Below are 15,805 nucleotides of genomic sequence, written 5' to 3'. Positions count from 1 at the left end.
CATCATCCAGGCAAGGAAATCCCAAAGGTTAATTTTGTTCATCTGCACGTAGCGTTGTCATTTAGATAAATGCTTCATCACCCATCCAAGTGACACTTGCTCCCACTGAAAACACTACGTCCACATGGACAGAATCAACCTTTTGGGATTCTGTACTGAACGTCCAGTTTCAGTCTCAATACAGAATACTGATATGACGATTTTGGTCTAGATTTTTTGGTTTAAATAATAAATAAAACGTTTTACTGTGCTGTAAATAACTTTTCAAACATTTTTTATGAGTATCATATAGACATATAGTACCTGATGTAACGTACCTTCATAACGGTCATTGTCTTGAAACAATTCAGCATTCTTCTTTAGCATCACATACGGGGCTTCCTATATACACAAACACATTGAAATGTTAACAATACAGTAGACTATGAATGTGTGTGAGTATAGATAGAAAGCACTTAAAATAGGTGCTTGTGTAAATGTGTGAATGAGCTCTCAGAGTAGTATCTTGCCCAAGGATGTTTGGCATGCAGCAGCCAGGAATCAACCAACAGTCTTCCAATTAGTAGATGAAAAGAAGACTAAATAATACAGAATACTGAAATAAAATGCAAGATTATTAAAAATGCTAACTAGAATCCCCTAAACATCTCCAAAACTCAAAACCCTGGATCTAAACCCATGGCACTGTTTGTAACACAGTGGACCATCTCTTAAATTAGATCTCACTTTGTTGTTGTGAGATCAATGCGAAATCTTGATGCTATGTAAAAAATGTACAGACCAATCTCAAAGTAACATTTTACAGCAAAACTCTTAGAGAAGATTGTCTTCAGCTTCTTAAAAACAACATCCTTGAAAAAAATCCAGTCAGCATCACAATACTATGACTGTGTATTAGGTTACAAATTACATCTTAAAAACTGCTAATATGGTGAATGTTCTATTCTTGCACTACCTCACATAAGTTCAGCATTTCATACAACAGGACATCAAATTCTGATAGAGAGGCTGCAGCACTGGGACGGTGTCTGGGACATCTCTGTGGTGGTTTAGACAAACTGTAAGTTTTTTGTTTCCATTGGTGACCGCAGGTCTCTGTAGTCTGGACTGAACTGTGGAGTCCCCCAGGGGACCTATCCTTTTTTCGATTATTTATGGTACCATTTGGTCACATTATACAGAGATACAACCGCATCTCTGCAGTCGATACAGTCGACTGTATCAAGAAGACTGAGATCCCTCAGCTCAGCTCCAACCAGAAATTAAGTAAATTAATTTAGTAACTCCAGCCTTTGTGGGTGTTATAATGTAACACAGAGCAAGTTTTATGTATGCACTTTCAATGGGCAATTTTCATTTAGTTGTTTACTTTTCATTTTTCTTTTTTTCCCCTCTTGTTGTGTCTGTGTAAATGTTAATGTTCCTGTTCCTAAAAATAAATAAAAATCAAGTGGAAAAAAATTTAAGAGACCTATTTTCCAGGCCACTATATCCTAGAAAATTTCCAAGTGCCATAGATCATTAGGGGGGAGTTACCATTAATGAATGTGGCTGTTGATGGTACCTTACTCAGGGTTGCTAATTGTAAATCCTAACAATGCATTATCTAGCAGACTGTGAGGTAGTGAAGGCTGGGTGAATTCCCCACCACCGGCTTCAATCTGTTTCTGTTAACCTATTGTGGTAATACTCAGAGACTCAGACTCTTTGAACAGAGGGTCTGTCCAGACTTCTGTATAGGGGCAACTTGTAAAATCCACTGATGCAAGTGGTTCCAACCTTAAAAAATGCCCAACAGATAGAAGAAATCGTGCAAAATTCATGAAAATTCATGAAATTAAAGTCAGATAAAGCAAAAATTACTGGTTACTGGTTCAGAGATGCTGCATCCAGGTAACATTCTTCTCAAGGTCTTTTATCCATACATGTCAAATCACCCGTCAGAAACCGGGGGGTGATTTTTGATTCTAATTTCATCTTTGAGAAACACATAAGAAATGTTACCCAGGCTTGCTAATATCACCCAAGGATACATTCAATGCAGAGAATTTATTCCCTCCTTCTTTGTCTTATATTACCTTATCTCAGAGATTAAACGTGTAGTTATGCTTCTTCAAGTTGACAGATATTGGAGTTTTGCTGGTCTGGCCCACATAAGATCAAAGTCAGCTTTATGTGTGAATGAGCTTGACATCCCTGCTCTAGGCAGACCTCCTTTTGCCCTCAGGTCTGCTGGGGCTGACTAGATGCTGTACTAGCTACCGTCAGATGCAAATGTGCCCTCAAAGTGGATTTTAAGCAACCCCCAAAATTGTATCGTAAGAAAAGCAACTACTGAATGCTTTCGGCAGATTTCCATGTGTACATCTGTAATGTCTGTTTCATACAAGGCTTGAATAATCCGGTCCCATTTTATCTTAAAGACCTCATAGTACCATACTATTCCAATACAGCACTTCACTCTCAGACTGCTGATGTACTTGTGGTTCCTAGCGTATTTAAAAGTAGAATGCAAGGCAGAGCCTACAGCGTTCATGCCCCTCTTCTGTGGAACAAGATCCCAGTTTGGAATCAGGAGACAGACAGCCTCTTGAAAAATTTCATGCTATTTTTTCACATTTTGGATCATCTTTACTACTGCACTATTATAGAATAGAAGACAGAAAACTTTTGACATTGACTGACATGGTCAATTGTAACTCTATTCATGGGTTACCAGTATCGTTGTAACGATGACAGTCTTATTTTCCATTCCCATTGTGTCATTTGGGTAAAGGTCTGACTTTGTCAGAACCATCTTATCCACCTCATTCCAATACCCAATCTGTGAACAGACACAAGTAAGGTTATGCAAATATCTTGCACATACAAGCTAGAAAATGTGTTCTAATGATACATATTATGGCAACCTGATGTTTTAGTTACCTTAACAGGTCCATTGTTCCTAAGCTCCATGATTGTCACCGAATAGTTGATCCTTTTCCCGTACTGGTCAAACTGTATATTCCCTGTTAAACCATCTACATGCACCTGAATACACATTATTTGAATTAGTAATGGCACAGCTTAAGAATGAAATTCAGTCAATTAAATTACAAAAATGAAAATGAAAATAGGCACTTTCTGGATCTCATGCACACCCAGACTTGATGGCTATAGTAGGATAAGTTAACAAAGGGCAACCCTACTTTTGGTCATCTCCACTGGTACCTTCACCACACACTACTTCCACTCAAACAAATGACTGATTGTGTTGCTAGAACAATTTTCGAATGATTATATTTTCAATTATATTTTCAAACATTAAATTTTAATAGCTTTTGACAAGTAACCAAATAAAAGACAGCAAGATTTTTCAACAAAATCTCTGATCTAAACTCTTACACCTAGCTTTTATGATTTCTTCTTTGTGCATTCAAACTAAAGACATTCAAATCCTTTTTACCTGTTTGAGGGCACGCTCAATTTCCACCCCCTGCGCCCAGGGCACTGCTGGATTAGCTAGACAGTCCCCACTGTTGCCACGACGACTTATATCTATTCTTTGCTTGTGCAGGAATCGGAATGCCTCAGTCATCACATGGACTGCATCATAGGTGAGGGCTGAAGTATACTGAAGGACAGAAATAATGGCAAAAAATATAGTTTGGGGACATTTTACTTCATTTAACAGTTGCAATAAAGGCAATGCTGCAAGGGACCAACTGGCCAGGCGTCCAACCAGGGAGCTGTCTGTTAAGGAATTCTAACCTATGTCAAAATGTCTGATGTTGACTGTGTATCTCGTAGAATTAACAAGAAATTTCAGGTGAATGGATCAGTTTGAAAGGCAAAAGGCACCTGCAGGTGACGACGTATCGTCGACATTGTTGTGTTTGTTGGGGAGAAAACTTACAAACATACAGTACAGCACTTCAGAGTCACACTGACAGCGATTGAAGATTTGACAAGCCTAACGCATTCTGTACTGTCAGGAGACACGGCACGAGATTGACTGATATTTTAAAAAAGCATGCAAAATTGCGCACACACACAAAAAAAAAATATGCGAAACAGCGAGACTGCAAATGGTGAACCACGATATAGCGAGGGACCACTCATCAAGCATCAGCCAGATCTTTCCATGAATTTTGCAGTCTCAGTAGCTTCTCTTATCTTTTTAATTTAATCCCATACAAACCCCATGATAGGTTTCATCCCTTGTCATAGTACAGACTACATATGGCATGAACTAACGAGCCTCCAAGCTGACATTTGAATGTGGTGCAGTATTTTATTTGCCAGCTCAAAAGAAGGCAAAGAAGCTCTCAAACCCATTGATCATTTTCATATATGTCTCAGTCTAGCCTGAAATCTTCTAGAATTCCCTAGAAGTGCTACAGGTGTGACTTTTAATTTTAATGCACACCTAAGTCATGTACAACTCACTTTGATTAACTCAAACTGTATGTATTATACTTGTTTATGTATTATACTAAAGATTACTTGATATTAGAATACATTTTTGCTGGCCTGATTCTTAGACCATCTCCCGGCAATCTTAATCCATTTCTTATAGCATATAACTTTTGCTGAAATACCTAAAACTCCACTAAATTAAACAAAAAAAAAGATTGTTGGATGTAAAATCTTACTCTAATCCTTATATCAGCTCCAGGATACTCCTTTTCTTCCAAAGCCTCCCATCGCTGATCAAACTTTGCCACCACAGGATCATCAAAATCTACAATCTGAAAGCCAGACACATTTGCACCTCCATACTGGATTTTAGAGAGGTCACCATCCACAAAACCCTGGAACAAGATCAACAAAATATACAATTACTGAAATTTACAAAAAGTTTATTTAATACTAATATGCAAACACTATTTTCTTCTCTGCTGAGATCTCATGGAGCCTTGATCATGCAAAGCAAATGATGTGCCTCCAGCTATTTTTCAGAGATTTATTTAGAGCAAAGGTGTTAAACATAAGGCCAGAATCAGCAGCATCTAAAAATACTGTTAAATGACACTGAGAATAGTCACAAAAGCAATCTAGTCCGCATGCCAATAGAGAAACGAGATATGGAATGAGTTATGACTAGTATCTACTCAGCAACTACTGCTCTATTATATAAATTGCAGTAGTGCAAGCAAAAGGTAGTCTTCTCACAGCATGTCTAAATGTGACTGCCTGCTTTAGGATCCCAGTTACTAAGTGTAAACCTGTTATTAGATCCTAATCTAAACTGAGTTATGTAAACCGCAGTTATTGTTAAACAGTCATAAATGGCCTGCAGTACATACATAAATATACTTGGTCAGCCTCATTTAAAGACTGGAAAATGACTCACCAAGTTTGCGATGATATAGTGATATCCTTTCACGTGCCTGCCTATAGTGATCACCTGGTGAATAAGAGGAAGAGGTTATGTCAGCAATAAACAACAATTTTAAATGGTTAACAGGTTAATTATCCTAACCCAGAAAGAAACACTAGATGCTTCAATTCACTGGAAAAAAATCATAATTTTTGGAGATACATGGTATGTAATTTTATTTATATAACACTTTTCTACTCTTACTAACCAGTCATAGAACATCACATTTTCCCTGTGCTTTCAAGGAGCACTTTATTGTAATACCTCAAAGCACTTCATTATCCTCACATTCATGGTTAATTCAGAATCACTAAGTAACCTAACATGCGTGTCTTTGGGACTGTAATAGGAAATCAGAGTACCTGGAGGAAACCTATATAGGCACAGGAAAAACATGCAAACTCCATAGTAGGGTTGTCACAGTGTTAGAATTTCATGCTCCATGAGTAATTGCATATGAGAGCATGAGGGTGGGAATGGATGTTTGTATCTGTGTGTGCCTGTTTGTCTGTGTCCATATTTCAGGACGGGTATCAGACGCCACCTCTCTGAGGACATCCCAGGTCCTCCAAGGTATGGAGGCCTATCTCCCCCACCACTTCCCCTACCAGTGGCAGACGCCCTCAGACATCGGTGCGTTGGTGGTTCTTTGTGTCTGGGGATGGGCGTCCAGGTACACACCGGCTCACTCCTGGTGGCTGCTTATCGGGGCCTGGAGCCTGGGGCTCGCTCGGGCCACTTCGGGGGTGGGGTGCCCTCAGCCTCTCGGCCTGGGGCTCGGTCACTCTGGCGCAGCTGGCTGCCGGCGGAGCTCACGGGCACGTCACTGCAACCTTCTGCTCCACGGCTGCTGAGTGACCCCTCAACTGGGACTCTCCTCAGCTCTTTCTGGGACAGTGGCACGGCTGCCCCTCTGTTGGTCTTCCTTGGTCTCTTGTGTTCTGAGGGCCTCTGGATGTCTGGAGTTTTGATCTCCTCCATACCTGCTTCATGCCCTGGTGGACGGGGCTGTGGCTCCCCACACCCTCTAGCACATTGGTTCCCAAACTTTTTTTGCTGGGCCCCCCTTGTTTTACAAAAAAAATGTTCGCGCCCCCCCGCGTGCACGCACACATCCTCCAACCACACACACCCATATTTTGCTCCATTGCGGTTTATTTCACACCTCAAACATTTAGTAAACAATTAAGCAAATACAAGTAATCTGCAATAAATTACAGGTAGTAAGAAAATAAACTACTAACTCTTTTACGCTACGTCCGCACCTACACGGGTATTTTTGAAAACGCAGCTGTTTCTTCCACACGTAAACGGCGTTTCGAATCACTGAAAACTGAGATTTTTTAAAACTCCTTTTTTGCGTTTACGTGTGGACGAGGAATACTAAGTTCGTTACGCAACGTCAAAGGTATTTTCCTTTTTTCACGTCATGCTGTGCGCCACGTTATTGCTTACATGAGGTGAATTGCAGAATGGCAGATAGAGACAAAATACTGTTAATCTGACTATCTGCAGGTTTTACACGCTTACATAAACACACAGTTACTGTCCCTCTATTTACAAAGGCAGAGGCGTCACGGTGTGATTATTTTACGTGTAGTTGTTTTTTTCCTGTGTAATAATATTCAACATTGCTATCAATACATTTTTCAAAAAACGCCTCTCTTTGCAAAATAGGTTTAAAAACATAAACAGCCGTGGGATACTGTTTGTCCGGGATTTGAACCGGGGGAACAAATCGTGGCAGGATCAGCCTGATATTATTTATATCCTGTAACTTTACTGTATAAAGTATAGTATAGTATGTATATCTTCAAAATGTCAGCAGTAGTTGTGTTTGTGAACTAAAAATCACGAATGTGGGATGCTGATTGTCCGTGATTTGAAGAGCCCAGCGTGTGCTCCCGACAAAGGGAAAACCAATTCTGCAGGGGAGACCTACCTGACACATGTGCAGGTGAAGTCAAAGGGAAGATTTGCTTCACCATATTTTCTAGTCTTTGGCTTAGAATGAAGTTGGTTTGGAAACATATTCAGCCATGCTTCATCTCCTGCTTTGCCTTTCTGTAGGTGCCTGTGCTAGCAGTGTCCAAGCGTTTTGTTCCCCCCCCCTTTTCATCCCGCGCCCCTCCTAGGGGGCGGGCCCCACACTTTGGGAAGGTCTGCTCTAGTAGATCATTACATGAAGGAACCTCACAGGTGTACACACGGGTGCTCACACACACAAACCCAGCATTCTACGGGACGGTACACACCCAGGACATCGGGTGTTTAAGCTGCTGCCGTCCGGCAGGAGGTTCAGGCTGCTGAGGTCCCGGACAAACAGACTCAAGGACAGCTTTTACAACAGGGCAATAGCCCTGATCAATGCAAATAGCTGACCTGATTGGCTACCTCCCTGGACTTTTTTAGGGGGAGGTAACAATGTTTAAAACAATAACAATAATAATATTTATATTTATAACAAGGTGCAATAATAATTAACGTGCAATAATAACAGTGTGCAATACACATACACTTATTCTTCTTTTTTATTACTAAGTTAATATACTGCGTTGTGTTGTTTGTGTTGCGTTGTGATGTGTCATATTGTGTCGTGTTGTGTTATATGTAGTGCCGACGTAGGACAGTTTTCCAATTTCATTGTACTACTGTACTATGTATGACTGTGCAATGACAATAAAGAGTTATCTTATCTTATCTTATCTTATCTTATCGCTCATACTGGTAGCAGCAGTAACAAGATAAAAATCAACCTGCTCCATGATGTCTTTCACTTTATCTTGTTCGCAGTCCAGTATGATGCGTCGTTCCTTACGGATCTCCAGGTCCTAAAAAAATAAGACAACAAGCATCCAACATTATTACACAGTCTTTAAAGATGTGTGTGCTCACAGTACAAGATCAAATTGCATCCTCCTGAGGTGCAGTGCTGCCACATACTGCTTGACACCATAGGTTAGACAAAGATATTTATTATAACTAGCTACAAACCCCTGAAAAGCTTTCTGGAAAAGACAAACTAAAAGCTTAAGCTTATTTTAGTATTTAAAACAAGCATATGTAAAAACAATAGATAACATCAAAGCAAAGTATACTCTACAATGCTGTACAGTTGACAAAGCCCTTTTCCCAAGACATCACAGACCAAGTTTTGGTCAGGACCTATAGGCTTCAAATTGTAAGGCACTAGCTACTGTGTCAGTATGTGGTGGGAGTGGGAATGTGCTGAGCTAACTTTAGAATAAGTGCATAAAAGCATGTTTTTATTTTTTAAGGGTTTTTTTTATGTCCTTTCAATCAGCGATCAGAATTATTGTCTAAACACCAAGAAAAATGCCCAACAGATTTGTTTTCCCAAGTAGACCATTACAGCTATTGCTATACGGTCCACTTAATTGTCATATTTGTTTTTATTATTATTATTATTATTATTATTATTATTATTATTATTATTATTATTATTACTACTATTACTATTATTATTATTATTATTAGACATTTTTATTTTATTTTCATTTTGAGTTATTACAATCAGAATGGACAGGACCGGGGACAGGAAAGAGAAAGGAAGAGAGGTTGGGAAGAGAGTTAAATGAAGGAGAGGGGAAGAAAAATAGAGGAAAAGAGGGATAGTGAGAGAAAAGACACTGAAAATCTGCTTGATCACCTGCTGAGAGAAAAAAAAGACAACCAAAAAGAAGATAACACAGTAGGGAAACCACAGGTAAATAATAAATATTGAATGTTACTGAGCAGCATACAGTACTAATGATGCATGAAATGTTTAGAGGCAGCAGCCAACCAAAATAGTGTGTGTCTGTGAGTACCTGTTTGTACACCTGTGTGCACACCTGTGTGTGTGAGCGTGCTTATGTTCATAGGATTTCTCCATGTAAGCATCTAATAGTGGGTATTGGAAGCCATAGCTCTGCCCCCCAGGTCATGATGCAGGACAAAAAAAACATCCATCCATCTGCTTCCGCTTTTTTTCAGGTCGTGGGTGGGGGCTGGAGCCCATCACAGCTGTCTTAGGGTGAGAGGCAGGGTACGCCCTGGACAGGTCACCAGTCTGTCGCAGGGCTAACACACAGAGACCGACAACCATTCACACTCCCATTAACTCCCCTTTGGGCAATTTAGAGTTTCCAATCAACCTATCCTCACTAACTGCATGTCTTTGGACTATGGGAGGAAGCCGGAGTACCCGGAGAGAACCTACGCAGACACGGGGAGAACATTCAAACTCCACACAGAAAAACCCCAGCCTAATGGTGGAATTGAACTCAGGACCTTCTTGCTGTGAGGCAACAGTGCTGTTTGGCTTCTCTGAGTGTTTAGTCCATTTTAAATTCTGTTACCTTCTGTTAACCTACTTTCATGTGTTCCCTGGACTCCTAGACTCTGTTACCTTTCCTTCATGGAATTCCTTTTGGACTGCTTCCGCTACTATTTATTGTAAATAATAAAGATGTTTTTTTTCTGGAAAAATCGTCATTCCAGAAGAGGGTTGTATATGATGAATGGAGGGTCCTTCACCAAGGGGAAGAGGTGGCTGTAGCTCAGAAGGATGCCCAGGCCATCAGCTAATAAGAAGGTTGGTGTTCTGATCCCTGGCTGCTCCAGTCTGTGTGCCAAATATCCTTGGGTGACATACTAACTACAAGTTGCTTTCTGATGCATTCACTGGAGTGTGAATGTTAGTAGTTAGTAGTTAGGAAATAAAATGGTCAGATGCTCAGCACTATATGAAGACATTTTGCTTTTTAGATATTGATAAAATGTTTTCATATATCTGGATTAATGTGACTATTTTATTTTCATGTCAAATAGTTGGACTGAGTGCTGGTGAAAAAAAGACTTGTTTTGTAAAAACACTTATTTGAGAATTGTGAACATGGTTTAAATAAAATAACTAAAAAAAAAACATATGGAGTTATTTCAACATTTATCCACTGAACTGTGAACAAAAAATAAAAAGACTGAATTCTTGGAACAATTCTCCAACTCGTTTGAAGAGAGAAAAGAAAGGAAAGAGAAGCTTGTTTGTTATAATCTAACCAAAATAACTTAAATATTTTGGACTGTGTCATTTGCTAAATTACTATGACATAGTCAGGATTTTCACATCAGGCCAACTGCAGTGCATGTACTTGCCAAAGAATAAATAACACAACAGAAGGCACTGTTGAAAATGCTGGTTAGCAGCCTAAACTGATGAAAAAGCTGTTATGACCAAAATTTTAAATTTGTGTCTAGAATTAGATTTCTCTCTCTTGCATTCCAATATAAGTGCAGAATACCAGTACCTGAAACAGGGACCGGTAGGCTTCATCCTTTCTCTCATCTTTCAGGTTTCCTACATTTATTGCAGTGACGACCCATTTTTTCTCTGCTGCAGTGTCCAGTATTACCTGAAGAGTCGAAAGACCTACACACACAGAGTCTCATTATTAATAGTTAATAATTCATTAACTTAAACATTTGTAGAACAAATCTCTATCTCATTCTTTTCTATTTATATGAAGCATATTTCTCTGCCTTGCTGTGCTTTCTATAACTGTAGCAAGTTTCTGCATTTGCTTAACATTTTCTGTATTTACAATTATTTCAGTATCTTATCTTCAAAATTAAACACTAGCAATATTTATGCGATAAATGTTGAGAATTTCCTTACCTCGATCACTGTCATACAGATAGGCAAACTTTTCCCATTTGTAGTATTCCACTAATGAAACTAGTGGCCCCTTGATGTCCGGCCTCATTTGGAGAACAAACTGATTCATTCCTTCTGCTGGGAAAGAAGGTGTAATGAAGGAGACATGAAGTGTCTCACAAAAGGATGTGATGGTGTTGACCGATTTCTTGTCATAGAAGCCAAAAATGGCATAGACACCCCGAGAGAACTGGGAACAAACTAGGAAAGAGAGAAGAAGAGAAAGATTGTACAAATTAAACAGTGAGTTCACAGGACCTGGGAAGAATATTTGCACTCATTAAGTGTCCCAGTGCCTTTATCCCAAATAAACACTAAACGCACACTTACATTTAATCACATTGAAGAACAGTTTTTTAAATCAGGGTACATTAATAAGCACAGTAGTTACAATAGGAGTGGAAATTCTGTGGTTCACAATAACAAGTAAAATAAAATATTTCTAAAACAAAGCAACAAAAAAGAAGTGCTTCTGTCCAATTAAAAGCTAGAGGGCTTTATATCTGATATTATATAGACAGTGCTAAGTTTCTATAAGCTGCATAAAACAGTATAAGAGGCCAGGTGTAATAAGCTATAACCAATGCCAGTTCCAATCATCTGTTGAGAAAAAATGTCTGTATTTTGTGTCAGCATACATGATCCAGCTGTGTGGCTGCAGGAAGATGAATTATTCTGAATGAGAGAATTGGTATTAAGTGTTCTGGGTCGTTGACCCAGTGTTTTGAGTTTATTGTTATTATTTTCCAGTTTCTGCTGTTTTGTATTTGTTGTTATGGTTTGAGTTGTGTGTTTAGTGTTTCTATCATCCCTACCTGTGTCCTTCCTCTGTGTTCTGTTCGTGTCCCCGAGTTGGTATTGTGAAACAGTCTGTGAGTTTCCTGTTTTACTTTGTAGGTTTGTGTCTCGTTATGCCCATTAGTTCCAGCTGTGTGCCATTTCCTGATTACCTGGTGTGTGTATTTATACTGCGTGTCTGCCTGTGCTCCTCGTCGCGTCGTCTGCATTTCTCTGCATCATTTTGGTATATCGCCGTGTCTCTCTGTTCCTCGCTTTGTGTCCTCTGTTTGTGTTAGTTTCACCAGTTTAGGTTTATGTTTAGTTCTGCCCTCACCTTGGGTTTTTCACTGTAAATAAATCTCCACCTGCATCTCCACTGCCATCTGCATCTTGGGTCCTCTTTCATTCCACCACACGACTGCTGCCCAGCCGTGACACCCACTGTGGAAAGTGACGTCGGCGTGACGTCTTCCATAAATCATTTTCCAAATTTGGTCCACTGAAGGGGTTGCTTTATAACACCAGGCAACATCTTTTTTTTTTCAAACTCTGCTGAACGTATGTTGTTGTCAGTGGTACGGCCACGGTGTAGGGGCTATTTATAGTCCAAATATGGTTGTTGTGGATGTCTTTTCAAAGTCAAACTTTGACTCATTTTAGAGATCATTTTTAGAACAAACCAGCAGAAAAACCACAAACCTCTCTTACTTTCCATCACAACTTCTCCCACCTTCTCTCAACCTTAAAAATTAACTATATATAATGCAAATGCACTTTGACACATTGCTTCACAAATTTAAACGAGCAAAGGGAATTTCAATTTCAAAAATACTTTAACCATTATTATTTTACATTTTAAAATGGATTTCATCGTTTTAATATATCAACAGATTTTAATAAATGACATTTTTAACCTTGTTACAAACAAATAAGTTGATATACTAAAATAAATAAACCAGTTAAAGAAAAAAAGAAAAATGCAAAATAACAAAAAAAATTACCCACGTGTAGTGAAGAAATCAATAGGCTAACACATAATAAATTATATTTGTTTATACATGATCCATATTCCTTTGTATCATGTTGACAAAATCAATGTTAATATTTGTAAATAAAAAATTACATTTATTCATAATGCAAATTTCCTGCAATTGTCATAGACGTCAACATTATGTCCGAAATATCATGTTTCGGTGTCCAAATTGTGAAACTTGTTTGGACGTCATATAGATATCTAGAATTGGTCATGGACTGAGGGACCCAATATAGACATGGTCTCCATCTTTAATTAACTTCATTATTTATTTCCACCAAATCATTAATGTGTCTTTTAGATCCCGTTTCTACAAGACTGCTCAAAGAAACCCTACAATTAATTGATGCTTCAGTCTTAAATATGATCAGCTTATCTCTAAACAATCAGCAATAGGCCTTCAAGCTGTCAATGTTAAACTCTATCTAAAACATCATCACCTGAGCTTAGCTCGTTAGTTATAGGTGAATCTCCAACTTCCCTTTATTTAAAGAAATTCTGAAAGAGTAGCTATAAAACAACTAACTGATCATCTGCAGAGGAATTATTTATTTCACCATCTTTCCAAGATGGCGGTGTGGACACATGCAGCAGCTGCTCTCTGTCCCAACAAAACAGTGTTCCCGTCTTTCTTATGCTCTTTTCTTGTTTTTCACAAAAACGCTTATACAGTTGTGAACTCCTGCTAAAAATCAACAAAAGCAAATCCACAAACTTTTCAGACATGGAAGAGCTACGAATTACACTGAGGAACTGCAGACTGCTTTGGAGGCATCTACCATCAGCAACCCCTGCTACTAGATCTCGCCCACAGTGGAAACGTCTCAGGTGGTGTGGGAGGAAACAGAAGAGGGGTAGGCTAGCGGCTAATCCACATAAACCCGCTATACCCACCGTAGTACTGTCCAACATGCGCTCCCTGGACAACAAGTTGGACGCTTACTTTGGTCCACAAGTCAGTGAGGGAGTGTTGTGTCTTTGCCTTTGTGGAAACTTGGCTTAACAATCACATTCCCACAGCAGCATTCAACTCGACCAGCTAACATGCTTTTCATTTTCAATTCAATTCAACTTCATTTATACAGCGCCAAATCACAACAATAGTCGCCTCAAGGGGCTTTGTATTTTAAGGCAGACCCTACAATAATACATTCAGAGAAAAAACCCAACAATCATATGACCCATAAAACTCCCTTTTAACAGGAAGAAACCTCCAGCAGAACCAGGCTCAGGGAGGGGCAGCCATCTGCTTTTGGGCAGACAGTGCTCTCAATGAAGGGGTAAGACTCACGGAAGGGGACTCTGTGGTTACATCAACGATGCCTGGTGTCGTGGCGCTGTTGTGGATGGCAAACACTGTTCAACTCCGCCGGAGCTTATGATCATCAAGTGCAGACTGTTCTACCTACTGAGGGAATTTATACTGTTTGTTGCTGTCTGTATCCCTCCTTGCTCCACTAACAACAACAGGAGTGAGGCACTAAATGAACTGTATCAGCGTGTCAGCGAACAGCAGATGTCCCACCCAGATGCTTTTCTCGTCCTAGCGGGTGATTTCAATCATGCAGACCCAAAGACTGTGCTTCCCAAACTGCATAAACACATTAAATTTCCTACACAGGGGGGAAAAAACCCATTTTGGACAATGTTTTCACCACTCAGAGAGGAGATTACAAAGCCCTCCCCCTCCACCACCTTGGTGCCTGTCTTCTATTCTGTCTTCCTTCTCTCTCCCCAACTGGTCACAGCCCCTCCCTGAGCCTGCTTCTGCTGGAGGTTTCTTCCTGTTAAAGAGGAGTTTTTCCTTCCCACTGTCACCAAAGTGCTTGCTCACTGTTTTTGTGATTTAATAATGATAATGGATTGCATTTATACAGCACTTTTCTAGGCACCCAAAGTGCTTTGCAATTCCACTATTCATTCACTCTCACATTCACATACTCGCTGTACAACTGGGGCAGACTGACAGAAGCGTGCCATCGGCCCCTCTGGCCAACACCAGTAGGCGGTAGGGTAAAGTGTCTTGCCCAACAACACAATGACCAGGACAGCAAGAGCTGGGGGATCGAACTGGCAACCTTCCGGTTACAGATGAGCTTCCCAACCCCCTGAACTACAGTCGCCTCAATTTGGTACTATATATATAAAACTGAACTGAATTGAATTGCCTACCTGGAATTAGCATAACTGTTATGCTAATTCCAGCATACAAGCCCCTGGTCAAAGTCACCAAACCAGTTTGTAAGCAGGTACGTATGTGGTCTCAGAGACAATGGAAGACTGTTTTTCCACCACAGACTGGGAGGTCTTTAAACAGGCCGCCACACGTGACAACACCACAGAACTGCAGGAATAATCAGAAACTGTCATTTCCTATATCTCAGAGTGCATCGATGATTTCACAGAGACCAGGACCATCACTATCCAGGCCAATCAGAAACCATGGCTCACAGGTGAGGTCTACAGGCTTCTGAGGGAGAGAAATGCAGTCTTCAGAGCTGGGGATTAGGTGAGCCTAAGAACAGCAAGGGCAAACCTGCATCAGAGAAGCGAAAAGGCAATACTCCAGGAGGATTTCGCAAAGCTGGACGAGCACAGAGGGACTGTGCTGCAGAACTCACAGATGTCTTCACAGACATCTTTAATACATCACTGAGCCAGGCTGTCGTTCCCACATGCCTCAAAGCCTCCACCATCATTCCTGTACCAAGGAAGTCTCCTCCCTCCTGCTTTAAGAACTACCATCCGGTCGCACTCACCCTCAAGTGCTTTGAACAGTTAGTCATGCATCCATTTAAAACATCTCTTCCCCCCAAACTGGACCCATTTCAGTTCATATACCGGGCAAACCACTTGACCGATGATGCATTCTCAACTGCCCTTCACTCAGCCCTCACACATCTGGACACTAGAG

General features: G+C 40.1%; 1 protein-coding gene across 4 annotated transcripts in view; it reads right to left on the bottom strand.

Moving 5' to 3' along the window:
- LOC102777039 (glutamate receptor 2-like) overlaps positions 1 to 15,805 on the bottom strand; it is an 84,862-nt gene that overhangs the window by 57,839 nt on the left and 11,218 nt on the right. For all 4 annotated transcript variants that reach the window (XM_035914820.2, XM_035914819.2, XM_006806793.3 and 1 more), the window contains exons 3-11: positions 11,040 to 11,279; positions 10,672 to 10,793; positions 8,119 to 8,193; positions 5,336 to 5,389; positions 4,635 to 4,793; positions 3,446 to 3,613; positions 2,926 to 3,030; positions 2,717 to 2,824; positions 318 to 381 (exon numbers count right to left, since the gene is read on the bottom strand). In XM_035914820.2, the coding sequence (XP_035770713.1) occupies positions 318 to 381; positions 2,717 to 2,824; positions 2,926 to 3,030; positions 3,446 to 3,613; positions 4,635 to 4,793; positions 5,336 to 5,389; positions 8,119 to 8,193; positions 10,672 to 10,793; positions 11,040 to 11,279 (1,095 nt within the window). The remainder of the gene's footprint in view (positions 1 to 317; positions 382 to 2,716; positions 2,825 to 2,925; positions 3,031 to 3,445; positions 3,614 to 4,634; positions 4,794 to 5,335; positions 5,390 to 8,118; positions 8,194 to 10,671; positions 10,794 to 11,039; positions 11,280 to 15,805) is intronic.

Source organism: Neolamprologus brichardi, chromosome 6 (genome assembly GCF_056152115.1).
Source record: "Neolamprologus brichardi isolate AB-2024 chromosome 6, ASM5615211v1, whole genome shotgun sequence".
NCBI lineage: Eukaryota > Metazoa > Chordata > Actinopteri > Cichliformes > Cichlidae > Neolamprologus > Neolamprologus brichardi.
Note: the sequence above shows the minus strand (reverse complement) of the source record. Positions and strands in the feature narration are given on the sequence as shown.